Below are 24068 nucleotides of genomic sequence, written 5' to 3' on the forward strand. Positions count from 1 at the left end.
ACCAACTAACCAATCATTTAATTAATCAGATAAATAAAAGTGTGTGTGTGTGGGGGGAGAGAGAGAGAGAGAGAGAGAGAGAGAGAGAGATTGTATGTGATTGCATCCTCACAGTGTCAACATGAAGATAACAGGACGCTTGATGGTAGCCTGTGCAGAGCCGTGGAGCGACATTCTTTACTAAAGTCTTATTAAGGAAGAGAGAGAGAGAGAGAGAGAGAGAGAGAAAGAAAGAGAGAGAGAGAGAGAGAGACATAATGAGGACAGACAGCCATACGTGAGAATCACGTGACCTGCAATACTACAGTCGGTTTAAGCGTGACTTGATGCACGAGCTAACGAGTATCCATTGAGAAAAATCTAAATTCTGGTTAAAAATCCGTATTTATTCGTTACAGGATTAATGCAAATAACACATTGTAGCTATAATGGTTGCAGGCTTTCTACAAAGAGTGTGAGCTGTTACTATTTATTTATTTTTTTACTGTTTATTATTATTATTATTATTATTATTATTATTATTATTATTATTATTTTTGTTCTATTAATTCAGCAATTATTTTTTTCCCATTTTTAATTTGAAAGTCTATGTAAGTCTATCTTTGTCTGTATATTATTATTATTATTATTATTATTATTATTATTATTATAAATTGTCGTTCAGTGCATAATATATTTTATATTCTCCTTTAGAATGACTTGATCTCATTTTATGTTATTTGCATTTATATTATGTATAATTATTTTCCTAAATAATTCTATTAATTAATATATTTTGCATTACTGTTATAGTTTATAAGTTTTACTAATACATTCGAGTTTAATAGCCATCCTATTCAGCTCCATACACTGAATTTCCAGGGTTTTTTTTTTTTAGAAATGATTTCAAAACGATTTTACGCCCTGTTTTTTCTTCACTCGGTCTTGCTCGGTTTTTATTTTCTAATTTACTTTTCAATTAGTTAATTAAATCATTTTTTAATTAAGAATCCTGACTATATAAAATTTGGTAATATAAATAAACAAATGTTATAAATAATTAAAAAAGAAAAAAAAACTTTTAAGCATGCGTAATCGCTAGAGGAATCGCATATTTATCAGCTGCAGTTTTATTTGAACTGAAAATTTAACCTCTATTTTTGTTAAACGAGCACGCGACCAGTTTTTTTGTTTCGAAATATTTCAACACATTCATTAAGATGAAGTCATGGAAACCAATCAGAGAGCGATTACACCGAGCGCGTTGCCATGGAAGCAATGTGCACCGAAAAAAAATTAATTAATTAAACAGCCTAATTAAAGTGTTGTTGAATAAACACAGGGTAGCTCGTGCCCTTACACATGACATTGCATGGACTAAAGATGCACGCGCAGAGCTGTTGTAACTCACCATTGTGTTATTCATTTAAAAAAAAATTATACTTGCTGCATACAATTAAAAGCGTTTTAGCTTTTCGCCAAATTGCATCCCGAGGTCACTGTACAATATATTTGACCAGCGTTCTGGCCAACCTTAGCGAAGTCTCGCGATATTACACTAGAAGGTATAGCAGTAGTGCTGGAGACATCTCGCGATATTACATCAAATGTCGCTGAGCAACCACAGTACATAAACAACCAGTCCTTCTTACACACAGAGAGAGAGAGAGAGAGAGAGAATAGTGAACCGAACTTATTAGAAACAGCCGCAAAATGTCCTTTAAAGGCTTTGTAAGCTGTAATAGCAGAATCTCAAAGGTGGATAAAGACTTTTATGACTTAAAGAACAAGGCAGCGGAGTTTTACCGAGCAAACGGCGTGCCGCAGAAGCTAGAAACTGTCTTAAATGAGATGTTTTTTGCGAAGCCGCATGATGTTTATGGATATCTGGTATGGAAGTCTATTTGCCTTAGCTAATGAAGTCATGCTGACGATTAGAATTTGCATTTATCTGTGACATTTTAATTATAATGAAATCTAATTAAAATAATTACACGTAATTAAATTGCCTGGAGACACGTAAACACGAATGAGAAATGGGCTTGATGGTTTCCATGAAACTTTTTTTCCCCCCTCCCTAGGTACAGATCCAAGAAATGCTCAGTTTATTATTATTATTATTATTATTATTATTATTATTATTATTATTATTATTATTAAATCATTTCAACTCAACAGTGTTATCTAGTCACAAATAAAGTTTGTGAACCTAAATAATTGCACTTGTTATCAGGCTGTGATGTTAATAACTGGTAGATCCCTCCTTCATCACCAACAAAGTGTCCCAAATGTTTTCTGTAGCTGCTGATTTGACTTGCACTACTGATGAACCTTCTCCTTTTTATAATTTCTATTATTTCACGAATAAATTTCTGCTAGTAGTCTTGCTACAGTATTTCTGCTGGGTCATGGCATGGAAAAAAAAAATCTTTCTTCCATTTACTCACATGTTCTAGGCTAAACGAGGGCTTGTTTAATAATACTTAGTTAATTTCTACTGACCTGTTTGTTTGTTTTTTTTTTGGTCAGGCGAACTACTTCTCCAGCTTCTCACACATACCTGTGATCAGTGCCGTAGTAGGCAGAGAGGTGTATGATGCCAGAGGGGACGCTGCATTGCAGGTTGATGTTTATTGCACGGTCAGGAATGAAGAGAAGGTAGGCTGATACTTAGAGAGATGACATTTTTTTTCTGTGGAGGTGTTTTGCTTCAACGGGAATATGATCAAGCGAATGTTTTTCTGCTTTAACACTCTAATGATAATCCCATTGACACAAGCCTTCTGTACTCCAAACACACCTGGTCCAGCTCATGAAGAGCTCAGTGAAAGAGTAAAAAAACATTCAGCTGTACAGTTCGGCGCTTCTCCAGAAGTGGAGCTCAGAAGCTGCAGTCAAGCGGCATGCCGGATTTTACTCATGCTTCTTTGTTTATATGATCTGAATCTGTGAAATAAAACTGCTGTGTGTCGTACGAGAGTCTTGTGATGTTTACATAGAGAGAAGATGATGGTCCTGATGGAGGTCGGGGAACCTGACCTGTATATATACACACTCTTAACTTGGAGATGGTTGTGACTTGTGTGTGTTATTTAGTTAGTCAGTAATGCAGTGGTTACTGGTGTGGATGGAGATGTCACTGAGACATGGAATCCGGTTGCCAACGGTAACCAGCGAGCGTCTGTAGAGGTGGCGCTGGAGTGGATCAGAGATCAGTTGAGCTCCATGTTGCACGGCTTTAACCCCACCCACCAAACACACCTGGACAAACTGCTCAGGTAGGCACACACACACACACACACACGCATACAGAAAGTGTGTGAATAGAATTTATTTGCAATCAGTCATGTCAGTAATTCTCATTCTCAATTTTATTCAGAAAATTTCTCCACGTGTGTTGCAGTGATTTCTACATGGCTCGTTACCTTGAGGACCAAGATGACCGTAACAGAGAAAAGAAAGCTGAGGAAGAGGAGACTACAGAAACAACATCTGACACCACAACTCCTCGTGCACCTGTTTCAGGCAAAGGCAAGAAGGGAGCAGAGAAAGGTAGAGTGAAGATTATATAAAATAAAGTTCTAGTATCTAGTTACTAGAATGCTCTAGCATTTATATGGATGCTGTGATATTGCTGTTGATGCTCTAGCAATGGTGTTAATGCTGTTGTGTTCATGCTGTTGTGTTGGTGCTCTAGCACCGGTGTTCATGCTGTTGCATTGGTGCAATAGCACTGGTCTTAATAATGTTGCGTTGGTGCAATAGCACTGGTCTTAATAATGTTGCGTTGGTGCAATAGCACTGGTCTTCATAATGTTCTGTTGGTGCAATAGCACTGGTCTTCATAATGTTGTGTTGGTGCAATAGCACTGGTCTTAATAATGTTGTGTTGGTGCAATAGCACTGGTCTTAATAATGTTGTGTTGGTGCAATAGCACTGGTCTTAATAATGTTGTGTTGGTGCAATAGCACTGGTCTTAATAATGTTGCGTTGGTGCAATAGCACTGGTCTTAATAATGTTGTGTTGGTGCAATAGCACTGGCAATCATGCTGTTGTGTTGGTGCTCTATCATTGATGTTAACGCCTCTGTATTGGTGTGCATGCTCTACTGTTAATGTTCTGACTTTTATTGGCTGTTGTATTTGCAGGTAAGAGAGGCAGTGCCTCAGAGAAGCCGCTCCGTCCTCCTGAGAAACCGGAGCCCATGTTGCCAGGGGCGATGGCAATAGGTGCTCTGTCCATGGCAGCAGCCAAATCTGCAGCGAGCCTTACAGCCATGCCCCTTTACAAACACATCCTTACTCTTAGAGACCCACAGGTTAACACACACACACACACACACACAGAATTATTAGCAGAAATATTAGCAAGGTTTCAATCAACACTCACCTATGCAAAATAAAGAATCGGGGGTGGGGTGAGATGTGTGTGTGTGTGTATGTGTATGTGTATAGGGGGGGGTCACACCTTGAAACTAGCGATTTATATGAAACCAAAGGAGAGAAGTCATAAGATGAGGGTGATTGGAAAATAAGTGAAAAGCACTAGGTGCCAGATGTGGGATTAGTTAGCACATAAAATGCTGATTTTTTTATACATTCCAACCTCCTCCCTCATTCCCTGTCTCTCTCGTTCTCTTTATCTCCACACCTCTGCCGTGGTTGTATTTTCTTCTTCTCTTTTCCACTGATCTTTCTCAGGCTGTAAGCGTGTTCCTGCCCATGCCCCTGGTATCCGTGTTGAGCTGTGGGAAAGCGTCAGCTGGAAAGCTCAACCTGCTAGAGGAGGTCATCCTGCTGTCCACTGTACCACACAGTACCAGAGAGGTACACACACACACACAGAGACAGAGAGAGAGAGAGAGGGAGAGAGACAGAGAGAGCGAGACAGACAGACAGACAGACAGACAGACAAATACTGTACACACCCCCGTTATTACATTTTTTATTTTATTAGTTCCTTTTGTGGTTCATTTGCTATTAATTTTGTATTAACCTTTTTAGTGATACCTTATTTAGCTTTTATATGTTTAATTAAGATTTTATTGTTGTCATTTTTCTTCCTTGTGTTCTTGTGTTTCATTTATTGAATCAGTACAGTGTGTTAAACAAAGCTGAAAGCACTGCATTCCAGAGCAATAAAGGAATCCTTCACAGCCAATCAGTCATAATAATAATAATAATAATAATAATTATAATAATAATAGCTAAGATTCATGGCAGTCCTTAGTTAGACCTTTAACCCCACTTCTACTCACATAACCCATGAAAATGTGAACAGTGTGTGTTTAAATACCTCAAGCAATCATTAAATGCTCTATTGCTTACTGATGTATGTATATAAATGTGCTCAGATCATCAATATGTGCCGTGATGTGCAGAGAGAGATAAGGAAAATAGCCGCTACTACAGTGGGGAAGTCAGGGGTGAGTTTTCAGTGTTTAAAATTGGACCATCACATGTAAAATACTTACAGAAAAAAGCTTAAAGAAAATCCAGTCATGTATAAATGAACTGAATATCAATGGATTGCAATGTAGTATCAGAATTAGGAATTAGCCTTTCTCTCTCTCTCTCTCTCTCTCTCTCTCAGTCTGCGTCAGTAGGGGTTTCAGAAGGTGGCGCTATTCAGCTCGGGCTCGACCGCCCTGAACAAGCTCTCGATCTGTTGATGGAGGCGTGCACAAACCTGGGCCTGTCGATCGGCACAGAGCTCCGGCTGGTGATAAACTGCGCTGCTCATGTACTCATCGACTATGTAAGTGGACTCGGGGTCAATGGTCAACCTCAAGTAAAACAGAGAGAGAAACGGTTAATGAGACATAAAACTAAAAAGCTGACCAGACGTCAAAACCATCACATCTGCAGTTGTGTTTTCCATCATTATTACTACTGAGTAAAGCGTTTGTGATTAAACTTAATTCATCACTGATCAAACACGCCCTTCTCCTTAAGACCTTGACTAAAATTACTGGCCCCACCAACAGCAAGTATATAAAATACACGGAGTGATCTTTTGAGCTGAAACATCTGGAAACGATGAATTGAAAATAAACACAGTTGGGAACTGCTGATGTTGATGAAAAAGGTCACCTATCACTTTCCGGTATAAATGGTGATACTTTTGGATTCTACTGTATTCTATATGTATTTCAGATGACCGGATCCCTGATTAACTCATTATATTTTTTTTGTCTGTACCATAGTCCAGAGGAAAGTATGAGGTGATGGCAGGGACTCTGAAATCTCCAGATGAGCTGGTGGAAATGTTTGTGGGTTTGACCAGTAAATATCCAGCTATTGTGGCCCTTATTGACCCCTTCAGGAAAGAGGTAAGCAGATTCTATATCTGGTGTCTTAAATGCTTTGTAGCACGAATATTAACAAACATGCTATTAGAAAGAATAGGTGTAATATTGTGTAGTCTGGCAACCCAAAATTAGAGTCTAAAACTTTTCTTACACTATGAAATGTAAAATAAGACTGTAGGAGGCGGCACGGTGGCTGAGTGGTTAGCATGTTTGCCTCACACCTCCAGTGGCCTGGGTTTGGGTCTCACTCCCACTCACCGTGTGTGTAGGCTGATTGGAGTCTCTAAATTGACCGTAGTGAATGAGTGTGTGATGAGTTGGCACGGAGTTGGCACGGAGTTGGCACGGAGTTGGCCAGGGTGTATCCTGCCTTGATGCCGGATGATGCCTGAGATAGACACAGGCTCCCCGTGAACTGAGAATAGATTGGATAAGCGGTACAGACAATGAAATGACATAATCTGGCAACCTAGAGTTAAGATGTCAATATGATTTGGAATCTGTTAATTAAAACCTGGCTTCTCTTCTCTTCTCTCCTCACAGGATGTGGAACAGTGGCAGAAACTGAGCTCTCTTATTGGCCACTCTTGTTGCTTAATTGCTGACGCAGCATACAGGCCCTGCCCTCGCTGGAAGGGGTCCAAGCCCCGTCTCCCAGGAGTCACATGGATCACACTTAGGCACAGAAGTGATATGACCCTTAGTGACCTTCTCCATGCTGTCACAGAGCAAACAGGTAGCCGTCAGATCCTGCACTCCGTATGCTCTCTGTCTGATGAATAAAACAGATATTATTTATGTATTTAGATCACAGCAGTCTCCATGCTTCTCCATTTCTCTGATCATGTAGAAAAGTTACTAACATTAAAACTCTGCAAGAGTGAGACGTTGTTGGGGACAAAGAAAGACATGTGGCAGAACACAATGCATTTATATACTGACTGCCTTGTCAGGGCCACTGAGGTTTATGCCAGTTTACTCTCATCTTTACATTTTATGAAATAGAAAAGAATTAGAAAATATCAGAAGCCGATACAACAATAATAACGACACAAGTAGAATCCAGGAGCTCTGGTAACGGCATTGAAGTGAAAAGGAAATAAAATGGGATGTAGTCATCTTTACTCTGAATGAAAACATGCCAGATGAAAGGTATAATAGGAATAAAACAGATAATAGATTTTTTTTAAAAATCAGATCTGACTGCTTGTTTAATGCAGAGACCAAAAGCGTCACACACACAATGATGTGCACACACACACATACATCCTCAACAGCAGCTGTTAAACAGCCCACATTTACTGAGCTAAACACACATGACTTGCATATCCACAGGATGAATAACTCTCATGGCCACTGCACTGGGAGAGAGACAGTGAGAGAAAGAGACATGCAGAGAGAAAGAGAAGATACTTTAATAGACATTAGCTCATTGAAAAGCTTATGAAGGACATCAGAGAAAAAGAAAGAGTTATTGAGTGTATTATGCAAACAGAGACCTTCATCTTAATGTGTCACAAAGAGGAAATATACATCTATGTGGCCACTGGCTACAATAAAACACACACACACACACACACACAGAATACATAGTGCACATATATAAACTCAGATGACTCAAAGGTATCAAGCATTGTATTTCAATAGAATGTAAAGTGGGCGGGGCTAATGTTGGTTACCTTTTATTGTTACTTATATGTCAATTATGCAATTAATTAATTATTAAATGATTAGGCCACGCCCACTCAGGCAGAGAGAGAGCAAGCGAGAGAGAGAGAGAGAGAGAGAGAGAAATACTTTTTCATTACAAATTTACTGTGCATTTTACATAAAAGTTTGGAATTTATAAAATGACACCCAAGTTTGGTTTCATTTAATTGACCTTCTCTTCTCTAAATATTTAATATTGTGTGTGTGTGTGCTTGCAGAAGGGGAGACCATTCTAGCTGTGAGCAGTGAGGAGACTGGTGATGACTCCATGATAGATTTGGTGTGGCAATAGCTCAGGCTTTATCTCTTATTTAAGGTTTTATCAGCATTTGCATTGCTTAGAAGTAACTTTACAGTGATGTAGTGTGTGTGTGTGTGTGTGTGTGTGTGTAGGCTGTAGGTCTGGGTGTGTCCTTCATTAAGCTGGGTGGGCTGACTGGAGGTGGGAGGATGAACAAGTACAACCGTTTACACAGGATAGAGCAAGAGCTGGAGGAACAGGGCATTCTGGGTAAGAATTTCTCTCTCTCTCTCTCTCTCTCTCTCCTTCTCACACACACACACACACACACAGAGTACATTAACACATGGAAGTATGAACAATGCATTCTGGGTACAGATGTATCACTAATTATTAAACCACATCATGCATACTCTCTGTCTCTGTCTCTGTCTCTCTCTCTCACTCACTCTTACTCTCTCTCACACATACACACACACACACACACACACACACACACACACACACACACACCCACCCACACACACACACAGCAGCTTTCACAGACAACATGCTTATAGTGATGCTGGATTTGGTGAAACTTTTTTTAACAAACTTTTCCACTCCACTTCAAGTCTAACCATTACACGAGTCCGAGTTGTTCAGACAGCAAAATACGCCTTTTCTCCACAAACCCCAAACCTCACAGCTACATGCATCCTGTCTGGAAACTACAGGACAGAAGCATTGTGCCATCTTTCTTTTGTCCTCTAGTCTCTGGTCAGAATGAAGGGAGGAGGAAATACACAAACAAAATAAATAATGGAGAAGTGAAGGGATGTTTGTGTGTTTATTCAGCAGGTATTCTGCAGGTGAAGCTGCCGTGTGAAAGCAGTCCTGAGGAGGAGTTAACACAGACAGAACAGGCAACCTGATAACACACACCACAGCACATCGTCCAGAAACGGGATTTCCCTGAATTATTCATGCTCCTCTTTCAGAAAGAACCGGTTTAATATATAACTTGAAATAACATCTGTATTAAAATACAGTGTCATTTACATTATATAATTACATTACATAATAAAACATTACATAAAACATTTACAGAAAAATGGCTCAAAATCTGTTCAGTTAATTCTGTCTTTAATTTCTATTTAGCTTATTTACAGCGACGTTAACAGATATAATAGCTTTGTCCATTATATCTGAGATTCTTTAGTGATCTAAGAAGTTCTTAGATCTTAATTTAAAGAAGTATAAGCTGAACACTCAAAACGACACATACTATCGGTGACAAAAGCTTTTGATTAACAATTAATTATCTCTACTCCTAAATAAAATCTACTTATCGTCCTTTTTATGAGCGTTTCAGTAGTCGAGCACAGTTTGGCTTTCATTATTCAGCCTCTTTCATCAGTCTGCCAGTCGTCTCTGTTCCAGAGAGAGAGAGATAGTAGAGAGAGAGAGTAGAGAGTGAGAGAGAGAGAGAGAGAGAGAGAGAAAGAGACAGAGAGAGAAAGAGATTATACATCAACTCAATGACATTTTCGTTTCATTCGTGGCACTAATTTAGTTCAAGATATTTCTCAGCTTAATCTTAGTGAAGGTCAAAATTACAACAGAAAAGAATTTCAGATGTTCAAGATGGCTTCATTGATGATTTAAAAGTTTAAGGACAGTTGTGGAAATCTGTGAATAATGCGTGAATAAATGGTCTCAGGACGAATAAGCGTCTTTTGATGAGACGGACGGGAAATTAAGTCTTTTGAAAGCTGTTCTTATGGACTCTTAGCCACGTTTTAGCGCCACAATAAGACAACATTTGTGGTATTTATACCTTCAGTGCAGGCTCTGTGGTGTCTGCGTGCCATCAGGCTGAAACCTTTACAGGGCATAAAGTATTATCTAAATGTTTAATATTACATCTTAATGACTTTGGCTGAGTATGTGACACCCCAGTGACTGTCTTTAACATTCATCAATTGGCTTTGAAATTCTTTTTTCTTCTCAGTACAGGAAAACATTTCTAAACGTGTCTGCTTATATACTCGTATGTTACAGACATGGTAAATAATGATTAGAGAAAAACCAGCATGAGACTGAGATTCAGTAAGTTAATCCTTTGATATGCAACTAAAAGACCATTTAAGGCACTTTAATAAGAAACATTTAAGATGTAAACCCCCCACAAATGACCTGAAATTTAACAGAAATTATTTCCTGATTTCTAGACTATTCATCATTCTCTTCTGTAAGTCTTCACAAGCTGTATGCAAAATGTAATAATTTATTTTCCACATTAAATGAAAAATAAAAATCCAAAATTAAACTTAAAAAATGCCAAATGACCCTTTTTAAATTTTTTTTTTGTTTAATTAAATGCAAGTCTTGGCAAGCTGTATGCAAAATTAAAATGATTTTTTTCCCCCACATTAAATGAGAAATAAAAATCCCAAATTAAACTTAAAAAAATCCCAAATGACCCTTTTGAAAAAAAACAAACATTTTTTTGATATAATTAAATATGTCTTTGCAAGCTGTATGCAAAATTAAATGTTTTTTTTTCCCTACATTAAATGAAAAATAAAAATCCCAAATGACCCTTTAAAAAATCTTTTTTTGTCTAATTAAATATAAGTCTTTGCAAGCTGTATGCAAAAATTTATTTATTGATTTTTTCCACATTAAATGAAAAATAAAAATCCCAAATTAAATTTAGAAAATCCCAAATGAACTTTAAAAATAAATAAATAAATGAATGAATGAATGAATGAATGAATGAATGAATGAATGAATAAATAAATAAATAAATAAATAGAAGTAAATAAATAAATAAATGTTTTTTTTTTTCTAATTAAATATAAACCTTTGCATCAGAAATCAGGTGTATCATGCAACACGCTTACACTATAAATCAAAGAATTTTCTAGAAAAAAATAAATATTTTCTATAATTTTGGTCAGCATTAAATATTGTAGACCTGAATATTAAAAAAAAATCTCTAGGGAATAAAGAGAGACACCATTGAACACCAGCACTATAAATGAAACTAGGCTTCAGATAATAACTTACTAATCCTATAACAGAGTATATTTATGTGAAACTATGAGAAATACTGGTCATTTGTCAAGACATAAATAAATAGGAAAACTCTGCGTCTATAAACACAAAATTCAAAGTAAAAAAAAAATTCTATAAAATGGCTCCAAAAAATTGAGAGTTAATCTTCTTAATAAATTCCAGTTGTTATTACGGCTTCTTGTAGATTTGTTTGTTTTTTGTTTAATATTCTTGTCTTTAAAAAAAAAAAAAAGATAGGTCAGAATGGTGTGTCAAAAATGTATTTGTTGCTGCTTAAAATATTTTCATTATGGACAATAAATAAATAAATAAACAAGCAAACAAATAAATAAATAAAAACTTTTACACAATACAAATTCCTCAGTTTAAATTTCGGCAAATAACAATCAGCTGTGAATCTCACAGTGTACTGACAACATGACTTCCTCTCCCAAACCCTCTCTGGCTCACAGACACACACTTTTCTTTCTGTCCTTCTCTGAATGGAGACATTATTAAAGCGGCACTAAAAGGGCAGCTATGGTTCACTGCAGCAGGATCTGCTTGTGGATGTTGGTGTGTGTCTGACTGTGTATGTGTGAATGAAGCAGGGAGAAATATCACACAGGTGTGTTGCAACATTACAAAAAGCAGGGCTTTTGTTCGGATTGATTCTGCATTGAAGTTTAGGGATGAAAAACCTGCTGGTGATAATAAACAAAGGTGATAATAAGAAAGAGGCTTCCTGAGTTGTTTAGACGGTGAATTGTGCTTCTGCCTACAGATCACAGGCTAAGAGTGAAGGCTGTCCAAACTATGCTAAGGAAAAGGTTAACAAGGGTAAGAGATGTATAACAGCAGGAGAGAGAGAGAGAGAGAGAGAGAGAGAGAAACAGAAAGAAGGAAAATATTAGAAATACATAAATCCACTGGCTGCACTTCAGGAGTGCTCTGATTCCCCACCAGGCAATCATTCTGTTTGGAAAATAAACAAAAATGACTAACAAAATAGGCTAAATGAAGTGCTTCCTGAAAACACACACACACACACACACACACACACAGGGGTACCTCCAATTTAGAGATGTTTCAGCAGAAACGATTGCTTTGTGTTGGCTGGCGGTGGTAACGCTATAAAAGCTGGTTGACTGACGAGACAAAAGCAGGACAGAAAGTTCTGACAAATACTACACATAGCCATAAACACTACACGCAACAGACGCAGACGCAAACAAATACATCTTGCAGAAGCATAAATACTGAACACTGGAGAATACCGAACACATAAATACTGGACACGGCACCGTGAACACCAAACACATTAATACTGCACACATCATCGTAAACACTGCCTGAGAATACCAAACACACAAATAATACACACAGACATAAACACTACCTGAGAATACCAAACACACAAATACTACACACATCACTGAACACACTCCACGATAATACCAAACACATAAATAAATACACACAGCCATAAACACTACCTGAGAATACCAAACACATTAATACTACACACATCACTGTAAACACTGCCTGAGAATGCCAAACACACAAATAATACACACAGACATAAACACTACCTGAGAATACCAAACACACAAATACTACACACATCACTGAACACACTACACGATAATACCAAACACATAAATAAATACACACAGCCATAAACACTACCTGAGAATACCAAACACATTAATACTACACACATCACTGTAAACACTGCCTGAAAATACCAAACACACAAATACTACACACAGACATAAACACTACCCAAGAATACCAAACACATTAATACTACACACATCACTGTAAACAATGCCTGAAAATACCAAACACACAAATACTACACATATGAGCATAAACACTACATGAGAATTCCAAACACAAATACTGTACAAATCACTGTAAATACTGCCGGAAAATACCAAACACACAAATACTACACACATCACTTTAAACACTACCTGAAAATACCAAACACACAAATACTACACACAGACATAAACACTACCCAAGAATACCAAACACATTAATACTACACACATCACTGTAAACACTGCCTGAAAATACCAAACACATAAATACTACACACAGCCATTAACACTACCTGAGAATTCTAAATGCACAAATACTACACATATCAGCATAAACACTACATGAGAATACCAAACACAAATACTACAGACATCATCGTAAACACTGCCTAAGTATACCAAACACATAAATACTACACACAGACATAAACACTACCTGAGAATACCAAGCACACAAATACTACACACATCATCGCAAACACTACCTATGAATATCAAACACATTAATAGTACACACAGCTATGACCACTACCTGAGAATTTCAAATAAATAAATACTGCCCACAGTACCAACAACACTAACTAAATACACCAAAGACAAATACTAGGCTACACACAAAGCCATGAACACTAACTGAGAATTCCAAACACATAAATACTACACACAGCACCATAAACACTACCTGAGAATACCAAACACAAATACCATACACCTAAACAATACTGCTATATAATAAACACACAGATACTACACCTAAACAATACCGCTATATAATAAACACACAGATACTACACCTAAACACTACCTCTGTATAATAAACACACAGATACTACACCTAAACACTACCTCTATATAATAAACACACAGATACTACACCTAAACAATACCGCTATATAATAAACACACAGATACTACACCTAAACACTACCTCTGTATAATAAACACACAGACACTACACCTAAACACTACCTCTATATAATAAACACACAGATACTACACCTAAACACTACCTCTATATAATAAACACACAGATACTACACCTAAACACTACCTCTGTGTAATAAACACACAGATACTACACCTAAACACTACCTCTGTAATAATAAACACACAGATACTACACCTAAACACTACCTCTGTAATAATAAACACACAGATACTACACCTAAACACTACCTCTGTAATAATAAACACACAGATACTACACCTAAACACTACCTCTGTAATAATAAACACACAGATACTACACCTAAACACTACCTCTGTAATAATAAACACACAGATACTACACCTAAACACTACCTCTATATAATAAATACACAGATACTACACCTAAACACTACTTCTATATAATAAATACACAGATACTACACCTAAACACTACCTCTATATAATAAACACACAGATACTACACCTAAACACTACCTCTATATAATAAACACACAGATACTACACCTAAACACTACCTCTATATAATAAATACACAGATACTACACCTAAACAATACCGCTATATAATAAACACACAGATACTACACCTAAACACTACCTCTATATAATAAACACACAGATACTACACCTAAACACTACCTCTGTATAATAAACACACAGATACTACACCTAAACACTACCTCTGTATAATAAACACACAGATACTACACCTAAACACTACCTCTGTATAATAAACACACAGATACTACACCTAAACACTACCTCTATATAATAAACACACAGATACTACACCTAAACACTACCTCTATATAATAAACACACAGATACTACACCTAAACACTACCTCTATATAATAAACACACAGATACTACACCTAAACACTACCTCTGTAATAATAAACACACAGATACTACACCTAAACACTACCTCTGTAATAATAAACACACAGATACTACACCTAAACGCTACCTCTATATAATAAACACACAGACACTACACCTAAACGCTACCTCTATATAATAAACACACAGACACTACACCTAAACACTACCTCTATATAATAAACACACAGACACTACACCTAAACACTACCTCTATATAATAAACACACAGACACTACACCTAAACACTACCTCTATATAATAAACACACAGATACTACACCTAAACACTACCTCTATATAATAAACACACAGATACTACACCTAAACACTACCTCTGTATAATAAACACACAAATACTACACCTAAACACTACCTCTATATAATAAACACACAGATACTACACCTAAACACTACCTCTATATAATAAATACACAGATACTACACCTAAACACTACCTCTGTATAATAAACACACAGATACTACACCTAAACACTACCTCTGTATAATAAACACACAGACACTACACCTAAACGCTACCTCTACATAATAAACACACAAATACTACACCTAAACACTACCTCTATATAATAAATACACAGATACTACACCTAAACACTACCTCTGTATAATAAACACACAGATACTACACCTAAACACTACCTCTGTATAATAAACACACAGACACTACACCTAAACGCTACCTCTACATAATAAACACACAAATACTACACCTAAACACTACCTCTATATAATAAACACACAGACACTACACCTAAACGCTACCTCTATATAATAAACACACAGATACTACACCTAAACACTACCTCTGTGTAATAAACACACAGATACTACACCTAAACACTACCTCTATATAATAAACACACAGATACTACACCTAAACGCTACCTCTATATAATAAACACACAGATACTACACCTAAACACTACCTCTATATAATAAACACACAGATACTACACCTAAACGCTACCTCTATATAATAAACACACAGATACTACACCTAAACACTACCTCTGTATAATAAACACACAGATACTACACCTAAACGCTACCTCTACATAATAAACACACAAATACTACACCTAAACACTACCTCTATATAATAAACACACAGACACTACACCTAAACGCTACCTCTATATAATAAACACACAGATACTACACCTAAACACTACCTCTGTGTAATAAACACACAGATACTACACCTAAACACTACCTCTATATAATAAACACACAGATACTACACCTAAACGCTACCTCTATATAATAAACACACAGATACTACACCTAAACACTACCTCTGTGTAATAAACACACAGATACTACACCTAAACACTACCTCTATATAATAAACACACAGATACTACACCTAAACACTACCTCTGTAATAATAAACACACAGATACTACACCTAAACACTACCTCTATATAATAAATACAAAGATACTACACCTAAACAATACCGCTATATAATAAACACACAGATACTACACCTAAACACTACCTCTATATAATAAACACACAGATACTACACCTAAACACTACCTCTGTATAATAAACACACAGATACTACACCTAAACACTACCTCTGTAATAATAAACACACAGATACTACACCTAAACACTACCTCTGTACAATAAACACACAGATACTACACCTAAACACTACCTCTGTACAATAAACAGACAGATACTACACCTAAACACTACCTCTGTATAATAAACACACAGACACTACACCTAAACGCTACCTCTACATAATAAACACACAAATACTACACCTAAACACTACCTCTATATAATAAACACACAGATACTACACCTAAACACTACATCTGTATAATAAACACACAGACACTACACCTAAACGCTACCTCTACATAATAAACACACAAATACTACACCTAAACACTACCTCTATATAATAAACACACAGATACTACACCTAAACACTACCTCTGTGTAATAAACACACAGATACTACACCTAAACACTACCTCTGTATAATAAACACACAGACACTACACCTAAACACTACCTCTATATAATAAACACACAGATACTACACCTAAACACTACCTCTATATAATAAATACACAGATACTACACCTAAACACTACCTCTATATAATAAACACACAGATACTACACCTAAACACTACCTCTATATAATAAACACACAGATACTACACCTAAACACTACCTCTATATAATAAACACACAGATACTACACCTAAACACTACCTCTGTACAATAAACACACAGATACTACACCTAAACACTACCTCTGTATAATAAACACACAGATACTACACCTAAACACTACCTCTATATAATAAACACACAGATACTACACCTAAACACTACCTCTGTATAATAAACACACAGATACTACACCTAAACACTACCTCTATATAATAAACACACAGATACTACACCTAAACACTACCTCTGTGTAATAAACACACAAATACTACACTTAAACACTATCTCTATATAATAAACACACAGATACTACACCTAAACACTACCTCTATATAATAAACACACAGATACTACACCTAAACACTACCTCTGTGTAATAAACACACAGATACTACACCTAAACACTACCTCTATATAATAAACACACAGATACTACACCTAAACACTACCTCTGTATATCTGTGTATCTACACAAACAAATACTACACTAATAAACACTACATTAACAAATACTACATTAACAAATACTACACCAACAAATACTACATTAACAAATACCACACAAACAAATACAACACCAACAAATACTACACTAATAAACACTGCATTAACAAATACTACATCGACAAACACGACACCAACAAATACTACATTAACAAATACAACACAAACAAACACTACACTAATAAACACTACATTAACAAATACTACACCAACAAATACTACATTAACAAATACTACACAAACAAACACTACACTAACAAACACTACATTAACAAATACTGCACAAACAAATACTACACTAATAAACACTACATTAACAAATACTACATTAACAAATACTACACCAACAAACACTACATTAGCAAACACTACACCAACAAATACTACACCAACAAATACTACATTAACAAACACTACACCAACAAATACTACACCAACAAATACTACATTAACAAACACTACACCAACAAATACTACACAAACAAATACTACACTAATAAACACTGCACCAACAAATACTACATTAACAAATACTAAACCAACAAACACTACACCAACAAATACGACACTAACAAATACTACACAAATAAATGCCACATTAACAAATACTACACTAACAAATACTACATTAACAAACAGTACACTAACAGAACTCCTGGTTTAGGACAGATATGTGTGTGTATGTTGCATGTAGTATAACCATGTAAATGAGGTAAAACACATAATTAATCAAACACTGGATCAGATGCTGTAATCCTGCTGTCTGGAGTTTGGAGCCACAGTAACATTCATTTCCATCTACTTCAAAAATATCATTTTAGCATGTGAGCAAATGTGTCGGCTCACTCCATTGTCACTTTCTCAGAGACGAGGAATACCGCGGATTTACAAGTGTTTTATTATTATTTTTTTATACAATGACACGTCTCAAAGGGTACTTATTCGATCTTCAGTAAAAAATAAAATCGCCTTCAATAGCGTGTACCTCCGTCAATGGCGACACTTTGAATTTCCCCTTGAAAAAGAAACCCATAAGCCCTGCAATCACCCCACAATCCATTAATAAGTAATGAGTGCGAGAGCTCTCTCCTTCTCTGTGCTTGACAGCAGGTATGTGCTCTGTTCCTGAAGAGGAGCAGGTCGTTGCAAGGCCTCGCGTTTCTCTTGGCGCGGAACAAAAGTTTCACCTCGTGCCATGAAACAGCCGAGATCACGGACACGTGGATGTCACCCGAAATCGGCTTCTTGTCCGTGAAAAGGGGGGAAGCTCTACGACTACCTGTCTCCTATGTGGAGAAAATAAAATAGTAAGGTGCCACACACCCAGTTTATAACTTACACTGTATAAAAGCACCAGCTTGGCATTAAAGACACTATTTAGAAGGGTACAGTGTAAAATAGTGCTTTGTTTGGCCAAAAGAAATCCCAATATATTTTTAAAATATACATATATATATATATATATATATATATATATATATATATATATATATATATATATATATACATATATATATATTGATGGTTTCACAATTTATATAATATGCAGAAAAAAGACTAAATCAGTGTTTAGTTTCTTAGGTTTTAGACAAGGGTCAAAGCAGATAAAGTGAATAATAAAAATTAAAAAAATAAATATTTTTTAAAATAAAAAATACAGAAAGGTTAAGCTATGAACGCTGTGTTGTAATAAAAAAAAACTTGTGTTTCAGTGTTAATACGACCCATTTAATATTTTCTTCAAATTCCCCAACAGTTAAAAAAACCTCACAGGTGTTTATTTTTCCCCAGAGATTACGTTCGTGTCATTTTTTTTAACAAGAATGTCTTTTTTGTAAAGCTGAACGAGCCATCTATTGAACAGCATTGTGCTGTAAAAAGGTATCCAACAAAACAAGAGCGTTTAAAAACAGTGACAAATAAAAAGGCGATAAAGAATCCAACAGCAATGAGAGAGAGAGAGAGAGAGAGAGAGAGAGAGAAAGGAAAAACATCACGGCTGACAAGACTACAACAATCAGGAGAGTTAGAGGCACACGAGAAGAAAGATGTCCAGCGCCCTGTAATTACTGATTGGGTGTATACAGGATTAATAGTGGTCTAGACATAGCCATTCAAAATACACACACTTGGCAAGCGTTCAAGGCTAAGCTCCAGTGCTCATCTCCCAAACTCTCTTCATGCACACAAAACATGTGCGAATAACTTTGTCTCAACAGGCAACTCCAGCAATCTCCAATGTCTGTGGGAAAAACTGGATTTTATTTCACTAGAAGAGGAACCTCTATTGCTGTACCGATGCTTAAACGACCTCCAAGAAATGAAAAGATTAGGAACGTAACATGGCGCCGCTTTAGATAAAAAAATTTTGACTGAACTTATTCATTTATTTTGGACGATTTTACACCAAATTCCATCGTTAGAGAAGTTTTTGTCTGTTTAAAGCCTGTTTTTTAGAGTCACATCATAAAATTTTAAACACTACATTAGCAGCAATATCCACACTTCTCAGACTTGACATAATAAACTAACACAGGTTTGCTCTTGTGTTGCGTCTCCAGTTATACTTTGGAAGAACTACAAACAAACCATAATCGTTAATTCCAGCTATGGAAAGAAATATTTACACTCATACACAAAAAATTATCCTAGTGCCTTTCGATTTGTAAAGTGTTTACCGTGGGATTATGTAAATGAAACCCTAAAAATGCAACACTGGATCGAAATATGAACCAAAAAAAATGGTTCAAGTTGGGCAATCTTCCTGGAAATAACATTAATAGGTGCAAAGTGTTTCTAATTGTAATGAACAAATATTTAATCAAGGCTTTTCCAACTCCAGTTGGCCTGATTTCCAGATCAAGGTTTCTTCCTTACGGGTTCCTGATGGTAAAAGTTTTGTTTGGTTATGATGAGAGCTCCAGGTCACCTCCTGGTTAATACCATAGCCAATGCTTGTTCATGTAGATCTACTGCCAGAGCAAGTTAGCTAGATACAGCAAGGATGAGACCAACGAACATTAAAGAATTACAAGGTGACAGAAGGAAGCTCTTCAGAAACAGGACTGGGTCTAAACCTTGGTTTATGAACAGGATCAGCTTAAAGGATGAGACCAACGGACATTAAAGAATTACAAGGTGACAGATGGAAGAGCTTCAGAAACAGGACTGGGTCTTAACCTTGCTTTGTAATAAGGATCAGCTCTAAAGCTTACAATGGATGGATTTCCAGACACAAAAAAAATGATGGTGAGGTAGATACCTCGAAAAATGGCAGGCATTAGGACATAGACTAAATGGTGTAGAACTTGGAGGAAGTATATGTTACAAAACTAACACTATTGTCTTGACTGGGGGGAAAAACAGCATCATTTAGAGCTCTTCCCTAATATACCTAACTCAGTAAACCTGTATACACAATACTCACAGCTCGGGTTTGTGTAGGTGTTGAGGTGTCAGTGTTGCATGTTGTCATTATTGGCACTTTTATCAGCACTGATGGGAGGTATCTTAACCCGGGTCAGATCCAGAACACTGCTGGGAAAGGGCTGAGCTGACACTGCTGGGGAGGGAAAGGGTGAAAAAAAAAGTGAGAAAATGGTAAAAGTGTGTGTGTGAGAGAAAGAGAGAGAGAGAGTGAGTGAGAGAGACTCACTGTTATCGTTTGCAGTCTCCAGTACTCCTCGTCGTTTCATTAGGACTTTCTGGAGCTCAGACTGTGCATCCGGGGAGGAGGGTCTTGCAGGAGGGGAGGGGCAGGGGGAGGGGCGTTTCACAGAGGTCTGTGTAGATTGTACACAGAGAAAGTCACGTCAGGCTCCACCCACAAAACAGCCCACCCGCTCAGATATGAACAATTACATTCAGAATCATAGGAATTTGTTCAAAGTGCCAAAAATGTAAAAAAAAAAAGGTGAGTGATGAAGTTTAAGGTTCTGTGAGGGGTGATGGAGTATTAATTAGCATAAAATCCACATACTTTGCTCTTATTAAAATTCCAGCAAATTTCAGTTTAGATTGAGTTGCGCTCAGCAAAGTGTAGTGCAGGAAGTCAAACTTTCTGGAAATTCATTCATTTTTATCCTAGTCAAGGTTGCAGTGGATCTACAGTCTTTCTCTTTTCTCTCCTAGGGGCAATTTATCGCAACCAGATGACATATTGGCATGTTTCTGGAAGATGGGAGGAAACTGGAGAACCCGGAGGAACCCCACACCAACATTAGGAGAACTCGGACTTTCAAACACCTGCACCAGCCGTTAGTGTGGAGAAAATTCTGGAGCTAGAGACGTCTTATCGATACGGTTTATCCATCAGCTTATTGGTCCGCGCCACAAAATGGCCTATTTTTAAGCCGTTACCGCAATTGCAGAAGACTGTATTAGGCCGTCATTATGTTTTTTCAATGAATTAGTTTTTATTCTGAGCGTTCTCATTTTCTACTCACATACATACAAAACTGCTCGCAGGTAAAGCCAGACATGACCGTGAAGAGAACAATGCTAATGTTTACTTGCTCATAATGAGTAATGGTAATTTAGCAAAGATAGATTTTTTCATTTCAAACAACACAAACAATGTATTTAAACAAAAAAAATATGTATTTACCAAAATCCCTTTAAGTTCCTGAATGGCAGAGCCAGACGGTATTCGCTCCCTCTGTTTCAGAAAAGAAACAACAAATAAACAGTATCAATAGCAATCAGACGGAATAAGCGACAATTATCTGAATGTAAACCACTGTGCTGTTGAGTTATTGATTTTGATTCGTTAGAAGGTGTTGATTAATTTTCTAAGGCAGCTCTGACGGTAGTGACGGCTGTAACCCAAACCGCAGGTTTATATTAATGCGCTGGTTCTGATACGTTATTGTTTCTATAATAACAGCTCATTCACACCAACGCGTCAAAGCCTAATAATATATAGATTAATAATAACTAAATGTATATTGAACGTTATTAAAAGGATTCAGGGTTAAAGCTGTAAATTTCCCACAATAGGGAAGTAACAAGCTGCACTTTTGAGGGAATGACTGTTTAAAGCTGATAGATAGTAGCCTTTATCTGTCGCATATACATTACAGCACAGTGAAATTCTCTCTCTGCAAATCCCAACTGTGGACATTAGCCGTGATACAGCACCCCTGGAGCAGTGAGGGTTAAGGGCCTTGCTCAGGGGTCCATCAGTCATAGCTCGGCAGTGCTAGGGCTTGAACCCCAATCAACAACCCTGAGCATTAACCACTTGAGCCACCAGTGGACATATTTATGCAGTCGAGATTCCCGCATTTGAGGAATTCGCAAAGGTCAGCACAGCTGTCAGCCTCACTTTGAGCAAAAAACCTTCTTGATCATGGTATTGCCCCTGCCTATAAGTGATAACAGGTACTAATCTGTTTTTTTGTCCAACGTAACAAACAAGATCAACATGTATAAGGTGTCACTTGTTACTAAGCAAAAGAAAGTAAAAGCTAGCAAACTGGAGTGGTATAACAGGAATAAAACACTTCAAGGATGTGATGTCAGGCTGCACCTCACCACACCAACCTGATCATTTTCCTCTAGCAGCATGTCAGGTGTTCTACTTCATACCTAATTTTTGTTCCATCTATTATTCTTTAATGAAGGTCTAACAGAAATCCCCAGAGTTTAGGACCTAATATTGTTAGTTGTAGTAGCATCTCAACTAATCTGCTGGAAGAAGGCAATTTTTTAATTTACTGAGCAAGAGCTCACTGGGAAACCTGACTGGGGAAGTTTTAGCATAATGGTTTAAGCTTCATCAAATTTGCCAAAAAAATAAATGTAACCAATAATCTCACTGTGACTGAGAAATGTTAATAAGTTAATGAGTTAACAAAGTTGCTGGATTTGGACAAGTATATATATACAGGGTGTCCAGTCAGGACATGTCATCAAATGTTCCATCCAATTTATTCCTAATTAGGGTCACGGGGATCTGCTGGAGCCTATCCCAGCACACATTGGGCGAAAGGCAGGGGTACACCCTGGACAGGTCGCCAGTCCATCACAGGTCCACACATATAGACAGACAACCGCACACACGGGCAATTTAGAATTACCAATCAACCTAATGTACATGTTTTTGGACTGTGGGAGGAAACCAAAATACCCTGGGTAAACAATGCAGGCACGGGGAGAATATGCAAACTCCACACAGACTCCGCCCATTCCTGTTCAAACCTGGGATTCAAACCCAGGACCTTCTTGCTGTGAGGCAACAGTGATAACCACAAACTCCGCCTCTTCCTGTTTGACCTGGGATTCAAACCCAGGACCTTCTTGCTGTGAGGCAACAGTGTTAACCATTAAGCCACTGTGCTGCCCTGTCATCAAATGTTAAATATTAAATAAATTATGTTGAATGATTATTATTAT

At 36.9% G+C, this 24068-nt stretch overlaps 2 protein-coding genes across 8 annotated transcripts in view; one reads left to right on the forward strand and one right to left on the reverse strand.

Annotated features, from left to right (window-relative positions):
- The first annotated feature begins 170 nt into the window (after window positions 1-170).
- On the forward strand, window positions 171-24059 carry eno4 (enolase 4). 6 transcript variants are annotated; one of them, XM_058399867.1, is made up of 13 exons: window positions 171-454; window positions 2509-2637; window positions 3076-3257; window positions 3359-3531; window positions 4130-4299; window positions 4682-4807; window positions 5335-5406; window positions 5574-5738; window positions 6187-6312; window positions 6835-7027; window positions 8220-8281; window positions 8395-8512; window positions 21804-24059. In XM_058399867.1, the coding sequence occupies exons 1-13, from the start codon at window positions 404-406 to the stop codon at window positions 21893-21895; spliced, it is 1659 nt and encodes a 552-aa protein (XP_058255850.1). In that variant the 5' UTR covers window positions 171-403; the 3' UTR covers window positions 21896-24059. The 6 variants fall into 6 exon arrangements, with proteins under 6 accessions (XP_058255850.1, XP_058255843.1, XP_058255845.1 ...); XM_058399860.1 differs by lacking the exon at window positions 171-454 and adding an exon at window positions 1420-1869; XM_058399862.1 differs by lacking the exons at window positions 171-454; window positions 21804-24059 and adding exons at window positions 1422-1869; window positions 9083-9217.
- shtn1 (shootin 1) overlaps window positions 9514-24068 on the reverse strand; it is a 51002-nt gene continuing 36447 nt past the window's right edge. Inside the window, exons 14-17 of one of the 2 annotated variants that reach the window (XM_058399859.1) lie at window positions 22279-22329; window positions 21328-21454; window positions 21100-21231; window positions 9514-9655 (exon numbers count right to left, since the gene is read on the reverse strand). In XM_058399859.1, the coding sequence (XP_058255842.1) occupies window positions 21128-21231; window positions 21328-21454; window positions 22279-22329 (282 nt within the window). In that variant the 3' untranslated portion in view covers window positions 9514-9655; window positions 21100-21127. Of the gene's footprint in view, window positions 9656-21099; window positions 21235-21327; window positions 21455-22278; window positions 22330-24068 lie in introns of both variants that reach the window. The other variant, XM_058399857.1, reaches the window with a different exon arrangement.

This window comes from Hemibagrus wyckioides, linkage group LG09 (assembly GCF_019097595.1).
Source record: "Hemibagrus wyckioides isolate EC202008001 linkage group LG09, SWU_Hwy_1.0, whole genome shotgun sequence".
Taxonomy (NCBI): Eukaryota; Metazoa; Chordata; class Actinopteri; order Siluriformes; family Bagridae; genus Hemibagrus; species Hemibagrus wyckioides.